General features: G+C 27.7%; 1 protein-coding gene across 1 annotated transcript; it reads left to right on the plus strand.

The window, feature by feature from the left end:
* Positions 1-2024: 2024 nt before the first annotated feature.
* Positions 2025-6816, plus strand: LOC123301170 (cytochrome P450 4C1-like). Its single transcript, XM_044883902.1, has 8 exons — positions 2025-2106; positions 2633-2746; positions 3428-3494; positions 3765-3891; positions 4913-5101; positions 5418-5655; positions 6393-6572; positions 6638-6816. Exons 1-8 carry the CDS (start codon positions 2025-2027, stop codon positions 6814-6816), a joined length of 1176 nt encoding a protein of 391 aa, XP_044739837.1.
* The last annotated feature ends 19548 nt before the right edge of the window (positions 6817-26364 follow it).

A 26364-nucleotide genomic window follows, 5' to 3' on the forward strand; every position in this document is an offset into this window, starting at 1 on the left:
TTCAAATTTTGTCATGGTATCAAATCTAGTTTGATTGCGGCCATCTCCAAACGAATAGTATCCCGCCTTTTCAAATTTAGACTTATCTTTGACCACCCGATCCGTAACCAAAAAGTCGGTCTTCCCCCCAAAAATGCGATTCAAAAATCCAGGATGACTGTGCTATTTCGATTAATTGCAATAATGACATATTTTTTTGCATTTCCGCCGTTAGTTAACGTTTTTCGGAAAAATTGAGTGAATTCGAAAATTTTGGAACTGACCTCCAAAGATCTTACTTACCGTAGTTGGTTCATTCAAATTATAAAATTAAATCATTCATTCAAATTTTAAAATTAATAATTAACTATTATATTATAATTTATAACCTATACTTTAATATTTATACTACATATAAGTATAATTACATCATGTGTGCAATAAAATTAGACATTAAAATATTAAAAAATGCAATAAAAATTTCACAAAATAATTTTCACTTGATGAATAGTAAAGGGCCAAACAGACAGTCCAACTAAAATATTTGGAAAGAATTTTTTAACACCATCGTGTTTGAAATGTGCAATTGTACATGATAATGTGATGAGTTTTTTTTTTTATTATTTTTTTTTTATTCCAGTCATGCACTTTTTTAGACCGTATTTTATGTCGAAGGGAAACATTTTAACTATCCATTTTCGAGAAAACACGTCTAAAATTTGAAAAATATCAATATTTAGGATTTTCAATACTCGAAATGCATACTTTGATGTATACAGTGTGCTCACTTTGAGTGTAACGATCGTCGTATTTCAAATTAGAAAAAAAATTTAAAAAATTTTTTATCGTTAATATTACTATTCGAGAAGACGTATTAGATAGGCCTCTTTTTTCTTTTCATGGCCTCTTATGATTCAAATTAACTCGCAAAAACTACTAAAGTTTACTAGGCATTCTTTTATTTCGAAAACTCATGCCTGAAGTCCCCATATATGTGGTTTCACAAAAGAAATTATGCACTGAGAGTTTTTTTCAATTTTTACTTATTTAAGTACAGTAACTGAGTAATTCACACAATTTACAAGTCATGCATAAAGCGCTCATCAATTTTCTCGATATATCAACCCTATTAGTAAATTTTTGATATACTGATTAGCATTTTTATTCGTATACTATGTACATATCAAATATATGATAAATACCAGAATATTGATGCAACGAACAAAATTTTGGCATAAATGTTCATAAAATCAATTTCCGATAGTGATCAGGGCTCAAAAAGTGAGGCTTAGTTCGTAAATGAGCAGTAAAGGTCAATTGGGTCTTTGGTCCCTAGGACCCATCTTGTGAACTGAGATAGTTCGACGTAAAAAAACAAACGATTGCGTAATCAACACTGTCTATATATGGTATTTCAACAATTTACTCAGTCAATTGTTTATTTTCACTTGTTTGAAACAGTTTCAGGTTGGATTTCAATACTTATTAGTTTATACAATTTTTTTGAAAACTTTAAGATCAATTTTCTCCCGAATCGTTAGTATCATCCCTACAAAGTATTCAATTAATTAATTTGTTACGAAAATTCCATAAAAAACATATCAAAATAAAATGAGACTTTCTATTTCGAATCTATTGATTCTTATGAGGGAATTTACTAAGTTTACACAGTCCAACCGTCTGCGTGACGAATTATTTTAGGTATAAATTATCTAATTGCAATCTAATTTTTGTATGGTAGATCTTATCTATTCTTGTACGGTTGAAATGCGTCAAATTGCAACCAAAAAAAAATTTAAAAAGTTATTCTCTTTTTAGTTGCATATAAATATAGCCATCAAATTATTGAATTAAAACAATTTTGATCTCTAATATTGTTAGTTCAAATGCAGTGTGTAACTAGTCAATAATTAAATAGAATAAAAATGTTTTCATTATTAAAAATGTTTTCGAAGTGTTTTTTTGGAAATTATTTTATTGTTATGTTAATAGTATTTATGATTTTATTAACAATTGTACATTATTTTTCAAATTATTTGCGAATTATGTATTATGTGTATAAAATACCAGGACCACGAGCTTATCCCATTATTGGTAATGGATTAATGTTGTTAGGCTCAAATAGAGGTAAGTAATTATTATTATTACTTCTTTTTTCGATTGTAATAATAGTCTGGATACCAGTAAAAAACGGCAACTGAAAGGGCGCGAGTTCTTTAACGGGGCGGAAAAAATTTTTAGTCATCGTGAAAAAAATTTAAAAGAAATTTTTATAGGTTACTCAGGACATAAAAAGTGAGATTGGGCTCGTAAATTAAAAACATAGATCAAATGAGTCTTGGGTCTGTAGGACTTATAAATAAAATAATAACTTTTATTTGAAACCTTTTTTCGTAAACACGACTGCTTACCCATGAGGTCACAAATTATTTTGGCGTTCATTTTCTCCAAAACCATAAAAGAAAAGCCCTTTCAATACATGGTGCTCCAACAATTGCCTCAATCAACTATTTGTTTTTACTTGTTTTTAGTTTAAAATAAAAAGTGATTTTTGATAATTTTTCAGAAACCATTAAAAGTTTGTTAAAAATGTTTGATTCAACACTTCCTCTAACTCGCATATGGATAGGATTGTTTCCTGTCGTGATTACAGCCAATCCTGAAAATGTACAGAAAATTTTATGTAATCCTAATGCATTAAATAAACCATATTTAATGCGATATTTAAGCTATCCAATGGTAGGTGATAGCATTTTAGTATCAGAAGGTAAGTTTGATGATATCGTAAAAATAAAGATAAAAATACATTCCCTAAATAGAAATTCTGAGTCAGATGAAATTTTATTATGATTAACTCAAAGTTCATGATTGTTTCAGTGGCCAAATGGAAACGTAATAGGAGTATTGTAGTTAGAGGATTTACTCCAATTGTTTTAAAAACATATTTTCAAGTGTTTGTTGAAAAAAGTTTAATTTTGACCGAAAAATTGAAAAATTATTCGAAAACAGGCGAAACATTTAATATACTTCATTATATGTCAAAAACTGGTGGTGATGCCGTTTGCGGTAAATACTTTTACTCTTAAAAATAAATATCTAAAAAAAATGAACCAATTTTCAGACAGAATCATGGCAAAATTACGTAATAACTAAATGCTTTTAACCTTGCGTACTTTCATAACTTGAAATCCTAAGTTATTAGGTACATAACGGTAATTTGATTTGTGTTTCTTTTACACTTGTGTAAACGATTTGAGAGAATGGTTCTACAGAAATATAAAAGATCAATTCAAATTAGTTTACTTCAGATATTATTTTTGATTTATCAATTCTGGGCTAAATACCTGGACTTAATACACTAGCGCTCACCAAATAAATATCTTTTCAAATTCAGAAAAATGGCTCATTTATTATTGAACCAAAATAAATTGGATTTGATCAATTTTAGGATCTACAATGGGTGTAAATATTAATGCACTGGAAAAGGGAGCAGATTTCCTTCATGCTATGGAAAGGTAAGAGATGTGATATTTTATCATCCTGACTTTTGTCCCCTGCAAAATTGAAAGCTATGGCAACATAAGGTACATGATTTGTAGGCAATTAAATAAAATGTGAAGTGAACAAAAGCTACAGGTTTTTAAAACTTTTTTATAAAGAGTATTACATTTGCACAGAAATCAAGTAAAACGCCATTGAAAAATTGCAAGGCTCTTGATATCTTTTAAATGAAAAATCGCACAAATTTACTACCGACATAGCAAATTAATTTATAAATTTTGCAGATGTAACTATGTAATGGCATCAAGAGGACTTCATCTATGGAAATATCCTAATATCATATTTCGTTTGACTGATGATTATAAACAGCTGAAAAAGCATCGAAGAATTCTTCATAATTTACATACTAAAGTTTGTATAAAAATGCACGACACAGTCAAATTTTATTATCGAGCAATATAATCCCAAAACTATCCTAACAAGCTATACACAACTTCATTCGATCCAATTCCAGTAACTTTTGATTAACTATAGTTCGGTTGAGAAATGTTGGGGTGAAATGGATTGAACTTTGTTGGTTTTTATTTAAGATACTTATTTTATCTACTATATCGCAAGACTGCCATGTTTGCCTAATAATCAGGGTTAGCTGTAACATACACGCAAATGAGTACATGAAGTAATTTTGACTTAGTTATTGGCCAATCTCACCAATCCAATGTTTTCGTTAGTGATAAGCACCAAGATCAAAACAAGGCTCATTTGAATGGCTTTATCTTACACACTTAGGCTTAAACTTTGCTCTATGTCATACATATTGACCTTGGTCCTTTTTTAATTAACTACTTCTGCCTAGCATACTTGGTGTTGTACTTTAATGAGTAAGACAAAGATTCAAAGCCCATTAACTAAATTCATTAAACAAAGACCGTTAAATACAGTTTTGGATTTGGTCTTGGCATTGGTCTCGCTCATCAGTAGTTTTCATGTAATCTAACGCCGCCTCTCACTCCTGCTTGTCAATAGACCATGCGGCATTCTACTTTTCTTAAACTAAGCTACGCAGGAAGGTTTGAAACTAGGGCTTGTTGAATTTTGATTATTGGAAAACTAGACGAAGGTTCTTCTCTAATCTAATATATGACGTCTTAGTTAATTAAAACTAATTTTAAGAAAAGCTGTTTTGATGCAAGCGAAGATCCTTAGAGACAAGCTAAAATCAGTATCTTGTAAAAATACTGTAAAGCGAATAAACAAAACGAATGTACTGCGTCAAAATGTCCTGGAATTGTTTTAACGAGAAGATAGTCTATCAGGAGATTGTTTATTTACGGGATAGTTTTTCTTATGATACATTTTATAAATATAATTATAGGTATACCGTTTTCAAGTTATAATATGTCAATGAAAATACCATAATCTTTATTTTTAGATAATTGAACACAAGAGGCAAAATTGCAATATGAACAAAATAAATAACAACGAAATGTTCGATTTTGAAGGTATAAAACAAAATACATTGAAGAAACCTTTATTAGATTACTTACTGGAAACTAATGAAACTAATCCAACATTTACTGATGACGATTTAAGAGATGAAACAAGTATAATCGCTATGGCTGTAAGATTTTATTTAAATTAAATTATTTTTGTATATTAGTTCAGATGCTAAGATTTGATGGGCTCTGAAAAATTAAAATTCATATAGCTAATCTAAGTATTTGGTTTGCAGTTTTCCGAGCTTTGACTGCGGAAAATTGACTGAACGGTTATGGGTAAAAAAAACATGCAAAATGATCTATAAATTGAGCTACCTTGAAGCAAAAGATTTTAAGTATAAAATTTAGATAACCCAGTGATCTGAACTAATATACACATTTGAAAATAACATTTTGATAATAATAATACTAATAATAATACTTAATCCTTATTTACAGGGATTTGAAACAATAGCAACTGCTATGAGTTATTGTATATTAAGTATAGCAGGACATCCAGAAATTCAAAACAAAGTTTATGATGAAATATTTTCTATTTTTGGTGATTCTGATCGTTCTATTGAATTGGAAGATTTACCAAAATTAGAATATTTAGAAATGGTTATTAAAGAATCATTACGGCTGTATCCGGTTGTACCACTGATATTCCGAGAACTTTCAAGTGATATAAAAATTGGTATGCTATTCATTTTCAAAAAACATATTCAGTTGCTTTATTATATTTCCACATTATTTTTTAAATAAAAGCACGAACCCTAAACCTTGCAGGGGTATATGGTGGTATTACTGACGTAAAATACAATATTTATTTAAAATACAATAAAATACAATATTTATTTTAAAATACAATATTTATTTTAGTTTAAAGTCCAAATTTACTGATGATTTTACGAAGTTAAATCAAAACGCAAGTTTTTTATGTTTACCAAATATCCATTAACACACTTGAACGTATCAGGGTCTAATTTTTCAGAAAAATATTTTCTTGTAAATCAGCGTTGTTAATATTAATATGCTCTCCCTAGAAAATCTGCTTCTCAAAACGAAAGATATTTTAGAAAATAAAGAAATGGGTAATGCTTCCAAAGAAGTTTCTGGACTCGCAAAAATCATAAAACATGAAAAACCCATATTTCATGGGAAAATTTTAGTATATTACGTTAAAAGTGGTGTAATTGTACACCACTTTCGGAAGGAAGTGAGTGTTTTTACCACGCGAATGTGTTAAATGACAATCTGCACGAGTATACTCACTGTCCTTTTTACGTATCTGGAATAAGTTTTTTCTTGATTCACGATTTTCTTGGCAGTGAGCGATAGCTAATTTGCTAATATTATACAGGAAAACTTACTATTTTAATGCAGGTTCCGCGTATTGAATCACTAATATTTAATTTTTATTTTATATTTTAGATAATTACATTTTAACAAAAGGAACGGAAATAGCCATACCGATATATTGTATACATCGTGATCCGAATTTATGGGAAAATCCCTTGCAGTTTATTCCAGAGCGATTTTTACCAGAAAATATTAGTAAACAACATCCTTATTCATATGTACCATTTAGTGGTGGTCCTAGAAATTGTCTTGGTATGGAAAATTTAAAAAATATGTTATTCATTTGAAAACAGTAATTTTTCCTTTCTTGACTTTAGGTTATCGCTATTCATTTATGTTTATGAAAACAGTCATATCAACATTATTACGCTCTTATGAAGTGCACACTGATTTAAATTTGAGAAAACTTAGATTTGAGATGGAAATTATATTGAAATTACCTGGAGGCCATCAAATACGAATTACACCACGAAATAAAACTATTCCAGTAGCATAATTTTTAGTCTTAATAATCTATTGCACAGTTACTTATAATAATAACCATTCTTCTTTAGGATAAAAATTTTATATACAGGGTGGACTATTTTGATCTATAATGGCTAATAGCTCGTTTTGTACTTAACCAATCAAAAAATAACATAATCAAAAATTATAAAAATTGATGGGGCCTTCTTCGGGTTGCTTTAGTAGCCAATTTAGATTCTAAGAGAATAAAACTTTAAATAAGAAAGTTGAATAACAATATAAAACATAAAAAATATAGAAAAAATAACAATTTTTGTTTATTTTTTTCGAAAAACGTTAGCCATGGGAGGAAATGCGACCAAAAAATATGATATTATTGCATTTAATCAAAATAAAATACGTTTTATGTTTATCGATAATTACAGATCAAAGTCATGGACACAAGCGAATGTCCCTCATTGTCTTTGACAACTTTTGGTTAAAGCATTTTACTATAGTTAAAGCGTATTTTCTTTCATTTAAATGCAATAATGACATATTTTTAAATCGCAATTCCTTCGAAAGCTGGCAATTTTCGATAAAATTGATAAAGGTGAAAAATATTAGTTTTTTTATGGGGATCAACTTTCTAGTTTTAAAAACCCGAAGAACTTGATGCAATCTCATGTCAGAACATAATATGCCCCATCAAACTCTGTAACTTTTGTTAAAGTTATTATTTTAGTTGATTAACTACGAGCTTTAGCCATTATATATTTCAAAGACAAAAAGATCAAAGTCAATAGTTAATTACGATATTCGAATTCGATAAAAAATTGTATTAAAAAAAACATTTTGAATCATTTAAACTTGTTAGTTTTAGACCCGCATTTTGTCATATTTCAACCTTTAGGTTCAAAAAAAATAAAGCTAAAAAAGGATTATCATAAAAACAAGCTACAATTAAGATTGACACATTTTTCATCATCTCCATAACTTCTAAACTTGACCTTTTTGTATATACATATAGGTATGTATTAGTCTACATATGAATATGATGGAATTCTGCAATGCATTTTCATCAACTTCCCTACTCCTGAAACTTTAAAATTTTGCAGATACATACAGTATACATTCATATCAATATAGTAATTCGCTTATGTAGAGAGTACCAAAACATTATACTACCATTATACCATATATTTTGTACTTTTTAGTCCACATACAAGAATAAGGCGTTTTTTTAAGTCAACATAAAGTCGAGAGCTATCATGTAGAGTTAGTCATCATGAAATGTATTGTCAAAATCACACTTTGATTTTTCCACTTTAGTACCTACTATCGTTAAAATTTTCATTAAATAAAAAATTGTTAATTGACACTAATTTATCGGTAATAATTTTTTTTAATGATTATCATCCATTAAACAACAACATATTTTATATTAAACAGACCAGAATACTTTTAATGTATTTATTTATTTATTATTTATAACCTCTTAAGTGTAAATTAAATTATATTAATATTGTAATTTATAAACATTAAATTTATCAATTACATTTTAAAGTTGTGGAACGAACATTCGCATTTATGTATGGTATTATGATAACAAAAAATCTACTATTTATAAGTGTACCAAATAAAAAATTAGATATTCAATATTTATGCAATGATCAAAAGCGAAAATCATTACAAATAAAATTTAATCATAGCTTTCCATCGAGAAAATTCTCCGATTGTGCTAGTAATTAAACCAGTAATAAGTTCAATAAATACTTTTGTATATGAATACAGTGAATGAGCCGGGAAAAAGTGTGGAGAGTGGAAAAGTTGGGAAACAGCACCTATTTTTATGATTTTTTTTTTTTTTGTAATGTTTTTGTAGGACTTGAAGGAATATTCCTCCAACTTAACGTAGTCAAAGGGGGCATAATGGTCCAGCGGGGGCATATACATTAAAAATTTTTTTTGAAATACTTATTTTGCCTAAATAATTATCATTTAATTTTTTTTTTTTTTTTGTTCAGTGAATACGTATTGGTGCAAAAAAAAATTGTTGGCCAAAAATCACACATTTTTTAGAAAATTCGTGTAGAACGACATGATATCCGTAGGTAATCAGTGACCAAAAATACCCCCTAGTTTGAACGATAAATACTTGATTTGCCGTTTTTCTGCCATAAAGTGGAATAGCCGGTCAAAAAAGGCACGGTTTTTTAGAATAGGTGACAGAATCAATTTAATCTGACATTGGATTCTGCGACCAAAATGCCTATGACAATAATATGCGTTGGTGTTGGCGCTAGGCAGTACACCTGGTAGCAAGTAACGGAAATTTTGTATCCATCGAACCGCTTAAGCTCTCCAATATTATTCAAAAGGTATAATTCACATTTTATTAGCCTTTACGTTAATAAAAGAACTTTTAATATCAATTCAAACATTTTTGTTTGATGAAAAAGTATTGACATCAATATTATATATGTTCAATCGCATTTGATTCGCAGCATTTTGATTATTAACCGACAAAAGTGGAGGAAGTTTTCACGCATAATTATATAACTATAGTCCGATTTCGATAAATCCTCTTCTATTTTTCGATGAGAATATGGTTAGCGTAATTGCTTTCAAGAAAATTATTGGTTAGAGTTGGTATTTTTTTGTATTTTGATATGCATATTTCGCTCTATTTTTTGCAAAACAATTTCTGGTTTTAGCACTTATTTACCATAAAAGTTTAATTGGTACACTTTTATAAATTATAATAATTTACTGGTTGTTTCAACACCTAGTTAACAGAACTTTTAAATAGTCGTTCTGCTACCGACCAGATGACAATATTTACATAAAAATTATAACATATGTCATAGTAATTTATTATAATAAAGTGGATACAATTAGGTATCAATCTATTTGTTATTGATAACACATTTTATTATTATTTATAATGTTTGATAAAGATTCAATTTATATTATAATATTATTTGTACCAAAAATATGGTTTTTATAGTGAACCAAAGTGTTTTTATTAATGAAATTATTTATAAATTTACATCAGTTTAATTTGACGTTAATTTTGACAATAGTATTTATGTTCGATTTTATGCCATCTTTTCTTTCTTTATGATTTATTAGGTTCGACAATTAATAAAACCAATCGGTAGGCATAGGTATCTAAATTGCTAGAAAAATTTTGACATAATAAATGTAATCTGTTTAGTTTGTGGGTTCTAAAAGCAATTTGCGGAAACAAACATAAATTTGACAAAAAAATATGCCGTACAAATATCAATTTGACAAAAAATAAGGGAAACAAACATCAATTTTAGGAAAGCAATTCATTTAAAAATTACCAAAACTATAGTTAAATTTTATTACCTGCTATTATGTGGTCAAAAATAATTCGATTTTGCTTATAATAACTAGAAAATGTTATAAATATTCAAGAGAAAGTTCAATTAAGCCAATTTTAGTTTTGGTTCGGCCATATACAGCCAGATCAAAAGTTTACAATTAGCTATAGCTTTTATCATATCATAGAAACTAAAACTTAACTGAGTGAAAATGGCGGGATTGTCTTAGCTCTCCCTAGTCTTGATGCCATTACAAAATTTCAAAGTGAAATTAAAATTGAGTAAAAAAACTAAGCATTTATAAGGATTCAAAGATAGTTGTCCATCTCCTTTTAGTTTAGATACCGTGCAATGACGTCATCTCGCTTAACTGTATCTCTCTCTTTGTATAATTAGGAATTTTTAAACGTTCATATATTGTATACTTCTAAAGATTTTTAAAACCAACTTCACTTCTCTGCCCGCCCAGTGAAAATTTATCACCTGAAGCGATAAAAAAAAATTTAACATCTCTATTATTGTTTTTTTTCGTCAGTACAAAAAACGGTAAAAGAACTCACTTTTTGATGAAGAACCTTTTTTTTCCAACCATTAAGATATAAAAAATACAGGTTTTTCAAAAATAAAATTATTAAGTTAAAAATGTAAACATAAGAAATTTTACAAAATTACACATAATATTTATTGTTTAATCTTTGCTGTAGTCAAACCTTTTTAAACAAATTTTGCATTTATTACACATACAAAATAAATATAAATATGGGAAAAAATGATAAGAAAACTATTTTTATTCATTTTAAAGGACAAATATCACCTTAACAATGGACTAATTCATTTAATCATAATTATTACTTAGCAATTATTCCTTGCTTGTCATCATTTAGTCAGGGACTAAAATAAAAATTAAATATACCATGTTGATACAACATTGTGCGCTTCTTTGCCATAAAAATTACGAAAAACTTGGAAAAATCCCTTTTCCCTTTGATGGTCTCTGAAATAGAGTTTCAAGCATCTAAAATTTGACAGAAACAGAAACACGCACTCAGCTCTATATCTCTACAAGATAGTAACATGTCATTGTATGTCAACTTGTATCGCGGATATCAATATCAACAACTGCGCTTTCCTACGAGAAACAATGTTAAATATAATCTTGTATAGTATTTTTTCTTTTCTGCTTATATTATATATATTAAAAAATACTTACAAGTGACATTTTCAAAAATAAATTAACAAATGGTGGAGGGAACGGGAAGTATAAAGTAAAAGAGCCCACTTAAAATGTCAATGCTATATTGGCATAAGTCAATAAAATCGAACGTATATACCAGAAAGCTCGTTAATAAAACTAAAGTGAATAAGTCCATTTCCAAAAAACTTTATGACAACTAAAATCTTTGTCATGTTATCTTAACCGTTTAAATATCAATCAAAATGACAATAATAATATTATTTATTCGAACAAAATGATTAAATATTTATAACAGATGTATAAAAACTGGGCTATATAAGCTCGAATCGATATTTCGTTTTGAGTACCATTAAAGAAAAATTAGGAACTCTATTGAAAGAGTTGCGACTGAATTTTAGAAGGAGTAGTAAACCAATTCAATTTTTACAGACTGGACTACATTAATTTATTTTAGAAACTTACAAAAAGTCAAATATCTCAATTATGTTAATGTTTAGAAAAAGAATGCAGCAGACAAATTACATTCACGTAAAACTTTTTCATAATAAAAGACCCAATTACAATAATTACTTCAAATCCTGGCAAAATTTATAAGCCTTTCTATAAACGCGGATTTATGAGAAAGAGCTTTATGAATGACCACTCCTAGCTGGTTCTCTCAGGTGAAGATATGTACATATCACTCAAATGATCAACAACCGTTTGAAAAAATTCATAAATTATTGTATTAAATAAATATTTAAAGAATTATATTTTATTTGGTGGTATTGTAAATTATATCGAATTATATAATACTAGTATATAATAATTTGTTATCATAAAAGTTTGTTTACACTCAAAACCGTTAAAATTCAGTTTTCTGTTTATAGTTTATTTTATAGTTTTTCTGAACCAATGAAAGTGTGCCAGAAATTCCAAACAAACTTCAAAACCTGAAAATTTCAAACTATTTTCATATCTGGATATCTGAGACTTCATAGTATCCAATATTTTGGAAAAATTTCCCTTCTTCAGTGCCATAATAGGTGCCTTGTTGTGTGTTGTTGCGTGAATAGTATAGAATCAGGGAATATATTAAATTTTCACTGGAAAAAAATCGAATCGATATAATCTCGAACCAAGCAAGGTAATGCAAGAAACAAGCCTCATAGACTAAGGTAGCAGATCAGATTTATAGCAATAAATATAAGTAATGTATAAATCCCTGCGGTCGCTAATAGCCTAGTTGTGAAAAAACAGCTTTAAACTAAAAAAAATAAAATAAAGGAAAACTTGAAAATTCGCTCTCTTGCGCCATCTATTTTCTGTCTGTATAGTTATAATAAAACGACACTGTACTTTTTTGGTTCTGTTCTCTGATATAAGAGAAAATAATATTTCTTGTGTTCTAATTAAAATATTTTTCTTAATACGATTCAATTCTACTTATTTCTAATCTCCTTTTATAGATTTTCCGCTAGTTTCCCCTTTAATTTTTTTGTTTTTAGTTATAAACATTGCACATTTTCCATATTTTAAACCTTTCGGCGGCCCTCAATCTATGTAATTATTGTCCCTTTTCCTTGTTAAAACTTGACAAGCCCCAACAAGGAAGATCCTTCTTATCTCTTAATTATCTCCACCTCTTTAATATTAATAACCTTTCTTTTTTCTACACCCAATTTTTTTTACACCATAAGTTATATTCTTCTTGTATGAATACTTACCTTATCGTTTCTAAAAAGGATAAACTTCTTTATATTTTTCGTTATTTTTTAATTAAATTAATTATTTTCGAGGATATACTCGAATATAACATGTTGTTTCAATTTGCTTATTTTTTAAATGTATTTTTGTTAAAGGCTCTATAGCTAATTGTAACTACTACTACGAGTAAAAAATCGCTAAAGGGAGCTGATTTTATGTGTGGTTCAAAATAAGCTTTGAAAATAATTTTTGTCCAAATTTAATTTAGAGAAAGAAATATTTTTCTTCTCTTAGACATTTTCTGAAGGAAGAAAAATCGAAAAATTTTGAAAAAAAAAATAGTAGAGAGAAATTTCATTCTAGCTATGATCTATCTGAATGTACTATAACTAAGGATACGTTATTTGCTCATTACTTAAAAATACTTTTTTCCTTTCTTCCTTTTTCGTTGACTTCCTTCCTTTTGGAGCAATCAGAGCGTGATAATTAACGTTCTTTGTGTTAACATACGTTGAACTCTGAAGTATAGTCGATTTCAGCTCATATTGATACCTACAATATAGACAGATTGAAAATGGGCATAATTTTTCAATTTGTCCAAAAACGCTTACGTATAGCTTTTTTCATTTTTTTAACCCTAAACATGCAAAATTCATAACAATGACCTTCTCTGACGACATTCATATAATCAATGCATTTATTTTTAGCTTTTTCTTTGTCTGGAAACCATTTTTTTTACAAAAACTATATAAATAGATTTATATCACAATTATTATTACGGATACTTACACTTGAATTCATTAATTATACTAACAATACAATAACAATAATAGCCTTAGAACCTAGTACTTTAACTTGAAGTGGTTGTAGATATTTTATTTATAAATCAGTTATGTTTTCTAGAAAAGCTATGATAAATTATAGATCGTTAGATGATAGCAGGTCAAAATACCGAGTTAAGGGCTTCCCAAGATCTGAAATATCTCAAAAAAGCTTTTAAATCCCATAAAGCACATGAATCAACACATAAAATTAGTTGCAAAGAGGAACTAGTTGCTTTTACTGGTTGATATGTACAAACTTCACATGCGAGAAGAGTTAAGATAAATAATATAAGAGGGGTTGGAAGCTAAATGGTGACAGATTCGATGGTACATCTAAGTTCTTGTGGGAGTCAGCGAAAAGAGTAGGTCAGGTAGTTAAGTACAGGTCAGGGGATTGCTGCGTGACTGACATTTTCAAAATTTGTTACACAGTTTTCGAAACATCAAAAGTTTTGAAACTAGCATAGGAAATTGTTAAATCTAGCTATACCAAGTGCCGAAAAGACGAAATCAGTACCAATCAGTTTTTCTTGTTAAAAGAGCTTGCCAGTTGAAAGAAATAAACAAGTCAGAACCACGAAAACATAGGCATTTGATCGGTTCATTTTTAAAGGTTCGAAAAATGGAAAACGTATTCTTCAATTTGTTATCCACGGGGTACGGTTCGGAAAATTTTCCTCAAAATATTTTTCTGCTTCTTTCAAGACAAAAGCGCGAAAAGAGGCACAAAACTTTATCATTCTCTTACGGTCTATAAATTTGACTAATCAGTCATAAATTTTTCAATTAAATAATTCAATCAAAAGATTTGAATAATAACTATAATATAATCAATTGAGTAATTATTAAATTTTTCCATCCGTACTCAAGGTACGATTAGATTTGTGAAATATTTATGGGTATCTTATTTTTTATTACTAACTTTTTTTATTACTAAGCAAAAAAATTGAAAATAGTAGAGTATTTACTACATTTGATTTTAAAAAAAATTCAAAGCACTTTTCTCCACAAAACAAAAAAGGCGCTCAATTTTCAGAGTCTCATCATATTGCTGATAAACGTCAAAAGGTATGGCTAAAAATTTGAAGTTTGTCAAGTGAGATTTTGGACAATTTTTTTAATTAACTAGAAAAATGGTGAATAAAACCCCAAAAAATTAACAAGGAATGTCAATAACAATCACTTTGAGCAGCTCAATATTTTGGCTACAGGCACAAAGACACGAGGTTTTTATCCTTATTTTATTCTATGATCCTTATCTCGCGTTTGGCGAAAGTGAGGCCATGATCTTGTACAGCGTTGCTCGCTGCTACAATCTCGAGGTCAATAGTTTTTTTTTTAATTCTACTTTGTTAAATAATATATGAATCTGATTCTACTTCTAACTTCTAATTACTGTTCATGAATGGCTTATGACATAATTTGAAAAACAAGCACAATAAAGGAATGGTAATAAAATTATAATTAAAAAAATTTTAAAAATTTTCTGCTATCAAGATACGAAAATAAACATTTGTTTATAATTATAAAAATTTATATTATAAAATATGTATATATATACATATTTTATAATATATCTTGATAGCAGAAAATTTTTAAAATTTGTTTAATTATAATTTTATTACCATTCCTTTATTGTGCTTGTTTTTCAAGAATGCATAAATTATAACAAAAGGAATGTAATTCCTACCGAGTGTCCCACGACAACACCCTTTTTATTTTAATGCAAGTTATAGTGTATAAGATGTCCAAATTAGCCGATTTAAGGAAACGTGAACGATTAGTTGAGTGATTTTCCACTTGGATTCAAAATCGACCACCTTAACGTGTTTATAGTATTTTTTTCGAATACGCTTTCAAACTTTTCTGTGGAACTTAAAAATTACTTTTCGGGTCATTTTTTAGTTTATTGCGCTAAGTGAAAGTTTATTTAAAAAAATTAGTTTTCATTTTCTCTAGTAAGTATAAAAATAGGGAAAACCAATTACAATAAATAATTTATCAAGTCAATATGAAAAAAGTTACCTGTCTGTAACAGAAAAAAACATATTTTTCTAATAGTAAAAAATACTTCAATATTATCTAATCTACAATACATGTTGTTTATATTTAAAGAGAAAATTTTTATGGTCATTATATATAAATATATGCATACCAATAAACGTAGATACATTCATTTATGTGTATTAATTAATGTGAAAATCAGCTGTAAAAGTGCGTAAATTAAATGTGTCTATTTAGTGCAGCAACAAGTTCATTATATCAAAAATGTTACATGATGCAGTTATTTCACTATTATCCATATTTGGAGCCAGTGTTTTATTAATTGTGTTTAGTTTATTGCTCTTAATATGTTGTACACCAAATAACTCAACACAAAGTAAGTTCCTCATTAGTTTGAAAAACTTCAATCGAATGGAAAACTTTCCACCAAAATTATTAATCTCTCTTTGGGTGCAATTTCCTTTGAATTTACCATGTTATATTTTCTTTACATATTGCTAATCTTTGCCAATTATGCCAAGGTCTTGGGTTCACAGGATTCATCTTGTAAGCCGTTAGAGGTAGAACAAAAATTTGAATGTAATAAATGTTTCGTATAAATAATAAAACAACTTTTGTTAGAAACATTTTTTCGTAAACATCACTGTTTGTCGGTGAGGACGCAAATAAGGCTAGAACATTATATAGTATGTGTATAAAGGTACCTATTGTTTATATTTTAAATTTTTACATTGCGTATATTATGTATGTGTTTGTTTGTTTATTTTTATTTACTTACATGTAGTAAATAAAATAAACGAATGCGTAATCAACACTGCCTATACATGATATTTCAACAATTAACTCAATATTCAATTGTTTGTTTTCACTTGTTTTATTATAAATTGAATTACGCCTAGCCATGTTATTTCGAACATATAGGTGGGTTCTATCAAAATTTAAATAAATTATTTTATTCTAAGCATTTGATTCTAAGACTCTATTAGTTATTTTCTTAGCATTCTGTTCCTATATTTTTGCTTAATATAATTGATCAAGTACTCTTTTAATCAGACGTCTTTTTCTCTCTAGATAAATCTTTAAAAATCGTATGACGTATCTTGATAGATTAAAGTCTAGCGTTATATTTAATTGTTTAATTTTGAAGATTACACCTTAAAAGTCAATAATTTTTATGACGTCATTGAAAATTGACAGATATTGTTTATAGATTTATTTATATTGTGTATATAATTAGGTATATCATATTGTCTATTAAATGTGCGTGGAATAGCTAAATACGTTCTCTCCATGGTTACTTACATGGTTAACTTTTCGTGCTTATCGATGTTCATAAAAAAAAAAAAAAACCTTTTAAATAAAATAAAAGATAAAGAGAAAATATTCAAAAAATTATAAATCATAATCTTATATCTGTCTAAGAACAGAACTGAATGTGGTCTATAAAATTGGAAAACACTTAAATTATTATCCTTGGTAAATAAAAAGATGGCTAATTGATTGATATTATTTTTATAGATAATGACTCAGAAATCGAAGATTTCACGGAAATATATATAATTGACGATTCTTTTAACAAATCCCAAGGTATAATAAATACAATATATTTATTTAATTTACTCATAGAAATGTTTAATAATAACCCTGGTTGCAAATTATTTAAAAATATTTATTATTTTATTATTTTACAGCAAAATACGATGATTTACCACCAAGTTATGAAGAAGTAATGGGTAGCAGTCATGTTTGATTTGAGATTACAAAAATAAAAAGAATGTGAAATATAAAATAAAAGAATTAATGTGTGTAGCAGGCAACTTGTTTGACAAATATATGTTACAGTTGCATAAACACTATGTCAATGGAATAAAAGTTGCCACTAGCAGTGATTTTTCAACAATGTGAAACAGTTCTAATCAACATTATGTAGGAAGTCATGTTATACATACTATGTTCAACCTCTGTTGATGGATGATAAATGAAAGCTTGACGAACGTTTTATAACACAGAGGACTTATATGGGCTGTTCTAATGCTACTGTCTATATTTTAAATAAAGCCTTGGTCTTGACGGCAATTGGAAATTTCTAATGACAACCGTTAATAAAGCCATGGAGATACATTTTAGAGAGGTTATTATTTTCGTAAGATAAATATGCTCTCCATATGCTTTAAAAATTATAATTTTTGTTATTTATAATAAAAATTTATTTAATGAAACTGTTAACATATTGTGTTTTATTCGGATTTAAACTCTTGCTCCTGTGTTTTCGCAAATTTGATAGAGTCTTACGCAGATAAATCAATATAAGGAATATTACTTTGTTAATTACTAAAATTTGAAAAGCGAATAATAGATTAATCAAAGAAAAACAAATAAAAAATCTTATATAATCGCACCAAACCGACTTTTAAGATGCTCAAACCTTTCAAATATTTTTCAAAATGATAATTTTCGAATACTATATTAGCATTCATTGTAGTAGCTAACTGACATGCAAAACAAAAACTGTGAGTTTGTAGGGCGAGAGTGGCGAACCTGTACGTATCAACGTGTCCTTTTTGCTTAAGAAATGTTTAATGAGGCCATAAACATGCCGTCAAATAATTTTAACTTGAAAAGATTTACTATTTCGAGCAATGAAATTTGCAGCCGAGTAACTTGTGTCGAGGAAATTGACTATTATGATATTATATAAACAAAGCATGCGTAACTATACAATAACAAACGAGCTTGTGTTCCTTCATACTATAATATTTCATATAGAACTTTGTCATCCATGGCGTGCCCGAAATATTGTGTTGCTTGAAATCAATGGCACGCGTGCCTTTGGTTCGCCATCCTTGTACTAGATCCTTGAGAAATCGGTATTGAATTCACCATTAGATGACCATCTTAGTGGAGGACTTGCTACATTAATTAAAGTAGTTTAAATACGTAATTGAAACAAAAATACTAAAAATCTATACAAATTTTTAATATTAAATTTTACATTCGTAATGTAAAATATTGACAAGTTTGCTCGAACTGCTTCTTGGCTTCTATGTGAAAATATAATTTTTTTAAGTGATTTGTAACTTAATCAATTTTAATGAACCCTTATGGACACAATATCCATTTATAATATTTTATTCCATGTTTAATGTGAATGAAGAATTAAGAGAGTTAAAGAATTGTTTAATGAAAGACAAATATGATTCTTTATTGTAGCATTACGTGTTCGTTATTCTAAAAAATTACAAATTTTTCCTGCATAAATTATAATTCAGACTAACGTTAATCCATTAAATAAGTCTTTGTACATGAATTAGGACAATTTATTTCATGGTAAAATAGTACTTTTAAGACTATTTTGCTTAAATAAGAAATTAAATTTAAAGTTGAATTCATATACAAAATCATACTTTTTAATGGCAAGGGGATTTTTCGAAATGAGTTTAATATGCCAAAAATTTGTGTACCCATTCTAAAGAAATTTTTAGCTCTAGCAATTTGAATTGAAAATTTTGTATGAGATTTAGAAGTTTTAGAATAAAGATGATTTTTGAATTATATTTTTTATTAATTTGTGACTTTTAAGATAATAAAAATTTCTATATTCTACGGGAAATTTTTGCTTTAAAATTGTTTTCTAATGTCCATGTGGGAGCCATTTGGAACAACTCTTGGTTGATGTTTTTATGACGATTAACATATTATCATAAAAATGCTCTTAAAAAATTGGTTCTAAAAAATATTCAAGTTCATTCCCTTATATGTTAAACTTTAAGAATTTATCACACCATTGTTATTCTTAAAATTCAACAATAAATGACGAAACGTTGTGCATTCAGTTCATTATAATAAATTTCATTCACATTAAGTACACATACACGAAAAATTTATTTGCAAATATTTATCAGAATAATGCACTTTCAAAAATAAAGGTATATTAACCTGTAATTTATTAAAATTTTATTTATATCAGACATAAAAAATACTTACAAATTCTTGAATCATAAGTAAATACCGTATATTCAGTCATATAAAAAAGTCATAAAGAACAATAATTATGTTATTATATATATATTTTTTCAAATATTTACTTTTGTTAAATAAATAAGCAATATTTCTTAAAAGTATATTTATGTACTTTTATTAAGTCAACTTAACCTTCAATCAAATTCTGTAATATTTACTTTTATGATCAAATTTTCAACAGTACATTTTAGGGAAGTCATCACCGTGAAATTTTTACATCTGCTGAAGAATCTTATTACATACTTAGTCTCGTAAAATGTTCCCGATCACATGCTAGATGACCAGTTTGATCAAAGTGCAATCAAAATCTTAAGTTTCATTTATTCTTTTCACTAGGTATCTAAATCTCAGCGTGTCTAGAATATATGTTTTCGATATTAGAAAATACAATTTGAAACATTCTACCGTTAAAAATTTTAAGCCTTCAGAAACCTTTTAAGCCTTCCTTAGGAAGATTTCCATCATAAAGCCAAATCCTACAATTTGTATATCTCCTAGTCATCCATAGACAAATTATAAACAATTGTTGACATGTTGGGTTCGTGGTCTTTTGCTTGGATTTGATTAATTTCATAAACTATGCTGGTTGAAATATTATTTTGACAGAATAAAAATACCAGATTATTATTTCAAAAGATGCAGGTAATGAGGTAATGTAATAATGTGTAATTTCAAATTATGTAATTTTGGTGGTTTGTTTAGATAGGTAAGTTCTTGAATTGGATTACTATACAAACAAAGATCATTAAAGTAACTGTTTCTCCTACAAACAGGGTCGGATTACAACAAAAAATTATTTTCTACGTAAAACTTTTGTAAGAAATGATATCGTATATAATACCGTGCATTTTGAAAATAATTTTTCCCGAACTGTTCCAAAAGAAGTAGGTAACAACTAAGGTGTATGTAAAATGAGTAGGAATCTTAATTTACTTTTACATGACTAAAAACCTAAACGATTTCGGTAAATAAGTTGTAATTGAATTCATCGTCATCGCAGAAACGATGAAAACTGAAGCACCTTTAAGACATAAATAGGGAAAATTAAACCGGAAAGCGAATAGAGAAATTTCTCAATACATTTATAGTCGGGAAAGCGATTTTTTCCATATACAGAATGTTGGTAAATATTACAAAAAAGCCTGCTTAGAAAAATTGGAAATTTGCCTGTAAGAGCTAAAAATTCTTATAGCTTACTAATTAAAGCTTACGGCGATAAATTACAAAAACTAAAAGTAAGCGATGCTTGTGCCTCACCTCATGTTGAGAAAAAATCTCTAACGCGACTCACTTTATTACAAACACAATAACGTTTTGCAATGCCCAAAAGTCCCACTGATAAAACCTGTAAATAATATCGTTCATACACAGTAAAATATGCATAGCGTTTACTACAATGCTGGTATTGAACAGGGCTATCCACCAGAATGTTACTATTTCGTCAATACAGTGAACAGTATGCCGTTCACTGTATGCCTGATAGAGTATACTGTTCACGCCGATACTGACATAGTAATATCCAGAAAAAATTTTTCCCGTGTATTATTACAAAATACTGTTTGACTAAAATTCGTATCTGGTGATTTATGAATAATAGTTTAAAACAAAATAATAATACAATCGCAAATTCGTTCAACTGTTTGTCTATCATACTTGCACAATCAAATCTGAAACTCTCAATGACAATACACATTAAACAAATTGTTATTTTAATTTCACATCAAAGAAGTAAATTATTTTAAGATTTAGCGCTAGGATTCCGTACCTACAAATGAATGAGAAAACTTCGTTATTTGAGAGATAGTTTAAGGTGATTGTTTCCCTACAGTATTGTAAAAAAGTTTTGGTTTATTGCACGGTACATACATGTCAACCAAATACATGCTTTGTAGTTAAATAATGTGTTATTTTAAGCTTTACAATACTACGCAGCTACAAAAATATATACTATATTATGTGCAAGAGCTGCTTATAAATTTGATAATATAGATATCGCTCTTCAAGCATCAATACTCTAACTATAGTCGTCTCTGTTCATCAAATGGTGGATCTTCGATGAACTCATAATGAAATTAAAATTTTGTTTTTGTACCATCGACAACTTTATATTTTATGGTATTATTATAAACTACAAGATTGTTTAAATATTTTATATAGTTTTTTATTACACTCTCTAGATTTTTTAATATAAAAATATCCAATTGAAAAGGACCTTTATGATTCATCATTTTTTCAGCCAACTTTGAACGATAAAATAATAGTTAAAAGCCCGATGACCTAGGAATTTTTTGTGTTTTTTGGAAACTTTGTTAATCGAAAAATGTATTTATTAAGTTTTATTGAAATGCCTAGTATTATTCAATCCTTGCATATCTCCAGCAACTGATACTTGTTACAAAATGAAAAAATTACTGAAATTAAAAACGTTACCTTAAAAACAATCGGATGTCTCGGAGGCATGCAATTGCAACGAATTTGATTAGGCAAAAAAATAATTTTCCTTTTTCAGAAAATTTACACACTGTATTTAGCCGGATTGTTCGTTGTGTAGCATGTATGGCAAATATTTTAACGTATAGTCAATTTTTACTTTACCTGTGACCATGCCTTAGATTCGAAATCTATTTGAAATTTTCCTATGAATAAATAGGTTATATAGTTAATATTTTCCCTACATTAATTTAAGGATAATGGATTCGAAAAAAATTGTTTATTGGTTATTTAGAAAATTCTGTTTTATATAATGATGATTAGAAAAAATTAATTACAAATATGTCTGTAATTTTATTATGAAATAATACATTAATAAATTGCGGATAGGATTGATAAATTCAAGCTTTTTCAATAGCCAAAATAATTTTCATTTGACATACAGATTTTTTATCAAGCATAAAATCGATATTTGCATACCATTTTGTGAATGGTAAACTGGCTGGAAGCCGATTTACATTGACAGTATAATTATACATATGGTAGTCCATCTGAAACAAAAATTTATAAAGTCTTGTGAAAACAATGCCTTTATTAAACTTATTAAATGATTTGCGATTTTTGCATTCTTTGTGCTGTACTTTACTATTGATGTACCGGAACGGCAAAATAAAGCTCCGCGAACACGGATAAGTATATGGTTTTTAGAGATTTATGTACTCTTATAGTTTAAAATGGATTAATTCTTACCATTATTTGGTGAAATTAGGTTTTTACTTCCTCTATTTGTCATAAACTAAAAAAATATAAATGCCCTCTTTTTTTATAATGCAAAAAGAACTTTCTAATGAGGGTGAATTCACCAAAAATGCATATGGTTAGGATGCTTATAACAAATTTCGAAATCTTTATGATGAAAAAAAAAATTTTAATTTTCTACTTGGATTGGCTTGAAAAATATTTACAAGAAAAGAAAATTTATGTTTTTAGAAAGCACACATACCACTTCAATGGGACAAGCACGTGGAAAATTACCAAAGGATGGCATATCTTTGTAAAAAAATACATCAGTTTTTATAAAATCACATAATGTTTTATGAATTTCAAAAACTGTATTCAATTTTCCATTTGATTTAGTGTAAACGTTGACTTTCAGCTGAAAAATTAAATTAAAATTTAGTCGTAAATTATTTATATATGTATAAGTTATAATTAATAATATACATCAACTTTATTGAGATCCGCTGATTTTACTGTACATTTGGAGTTTAAATAATTAACGCCCTTATAATTATCCAATTTAAAATATTCTACGCCTATTATCGATTCATCGTGAGATGTTATTTCAGCTTCCAATAAATTCATACGATATGATCTCTAAAAAATGGAAATTCATATATTAATTATCTAAATATATTTTTTAAACTTTAGCATCAGGTTGTATTCAATTTTTTATTAGATGAGTGATCTTTCTTTCCCAATTTCTATGTATCTAATTATAATTTGCAATTTATGTTACTTTTTATTATGAAACCAAATTATTTTACTTTTAAAATCGAAATTTTCCAGCGAAGCGGGTGGCTAACTGCTATCTTTATAAATTATAGCCTATATGTATTTTGATGTATTAGTCACATTTTTATAGAGTTTAGTTTCTTTCTCTATAAATGGGCTTTCAAACACAAAATAATTTTTCAATTCGAACTCTTCAGTTTTATAAGTGAAGATAAATAAATAATCTTTGAGGGTACCATCCTTTTACGCTTAAAAAAGTATTCACAAAAGAATACTATTTAAATATATAGATGAATTTTGTTATAGCTTGACAATATAAGACGAAAAGTAAGAATAATATTTTTCAATATCTGGAGTAATTTTCAAACTTTTAAAAATTGATAATTTTGTTTAATTATTTAGCTTTCGATATTTCGAAAACCGAGGTAGGTAACGAAAAATTTTATTCTAATTTTTCGTCTACATTCATGAAGTTAATAACAAAATTCATCATGAAAGTTAAAAATTAGGCACAAATAATTTCAACCACAAGTTTTAATTTGCCTTGGCGCTCGTACTACCTTAAAGAAGATAATTTGAAGTATTACTTCACTGCAAATATATATGGCCACCAATTATTAAAAATATAAAAAGCATACCTTGCAATTTACTATAATTATTTGCAATAAAATTAAAACGCCTAAACGAAATTTTATCTTTTGTTTACTCATTGTTTCCAATATAACTGAATCTCGAAAAAAACACACACTGTGAGAATATTTGACTAAAACGGATATTTTTGAACATCATTCAATCAAAATATCGTTATACACACGTAGTAATCTGATTTCCGGATCAGGATCATTATAAATAACACTATATTATCGAGTAGTTTGGCCATTACATATTATTTAAGGTAGTTTGACCATTACATTGAAGTTTGTAAATCATTCCAAAACTAAGACTTTTTGTATACAGCGCCACAAGTAAAGAAAAGTGTAAACCATACCTGTTATACTCAGCTGATTATTTCATTGAATGAAAACGCAAAATATATCTACTTTATTATACATTTTAATGAGCTGTGTCATATTTGCTCTACTAGTCTTTTATAATTGCGATAGCTTTCCTATTTTTTTTATATAAACTTTATAGTTGTTCTTTTTTTTATATAGTGTTGTTATAAAAAAATTTTCTAATTTCTTGAGTCCGCAGGACCCATCTTGTAAACTGTTAGAGGTAGAACAAAAGTTTAAATGTAAAAAATATTTCTTATAAAAAAATGAACAACTTTTGTTTGAAATATCTTTTCGCAAACGTCACTGTTTACCCGTGAGAGCGTAATTAAGGACTAAACTTTAGTGACCATTTTTCTCCAAAACTATAAAAGATAGGGAGTTGAAAATTTGCAGGTAACTTCAATTACAATCAATTGAATAATTACATTTCTGTCAAAAAATAAATACACCTAGATGAGCACTATATTTTAATTACAACAAATTCTCTTAAGAAAGCTAGGAATGGCAGGTTCAGTCAAACTATCTTAACGAAGCATAAATTATATTTTTAATAAACTATCAATGAGACTTAATGTCTATTTTATTATATTTTAATTACATTTTTATTTTCATTAAACAATTGTGTAGTTCACAATTTTGGACTTGATTAAATCACTCACGTAAAATGAGAATTAATTTCTTAATTAAATATAGGTGCACAAATACAAAAATTTTTAGTTATTTATTCGATTGATAAAAGAGACAAAACTGAAACAAGAACGGTAAGTGGATTCAGGGTTTTTTTTAAAATAATTTCATGAGATAAATTTTAACCCATTATTTAGGCGGTTCAAGCAATGACGTTTAGATTGAAGAAAAAAATTGTAATCGTTAAATTTCGAAGTATAAGTACGAATGATAAAAAACCGCATCTGTGTGCCACAAAATATGGTAATTTAATTTTACAAGGCTTCACCCTCTATGAGTCAGTTTCCCTTTTTGCTTCAAACATTTGGAGTTTAAGACGTATTAATTCTATTTTTAAGTTCTATTTTGAATAATAAATCATATAAAAATTTTACAATTGGAATTTTATTTATTGAAAACTTTATGTTTACTTAAATTTTCTATTATCTATAAAGGTTTTAATTTTTTATAATTACTTACAGATTTATAAAATGTATGTCATAAAAAGTTAGTCTTTAAGCTCATTTAAGTCAGTAATTGGATTTAATATTTTTTCTTCAAACTTACGCGCATACTAAAATGAAACTATATCAAAGTCAGTAGGTAAGTCAGTATTTTGTATCACTTAAATTGGCTACGGGTTTTTGATATCTGAGCTTGAGATTATGAAAATGATAAATTTCTGTTTGAAAATGTATGTATTGAAGAGCGAACCTCCGTCTTGGCATTATTCCACTTTTATTATTTTCTGAGTGTATAGAAGCAGTATCGAAGTTAGCATTTTTGATTCTTATCGAATCTTAGCTTGTTTTGTTTTACGTTAAACATCGATGCTGTCACTATACACACTTACTTTTTTCCACTTGCTGTACAGATAAGTTTTTGTCACTATTTTCGTATTGGGGCTAA

Source organism: Chrysoperla carnea, chromosome 5 (assembly GCF_905475395.1).
Source record: "Chrysoperla carnea chromosome 5, inChrCarn1.1, whole genome shotgun sequence".
NCBI classification, from domain to species: domain Eukaryota; kingdom Metazoa; phylum Arthropoda; class Insecta; order Neuroptera; family Chrysopidae; genus Chrysoperla; species Chrysoperla carnea.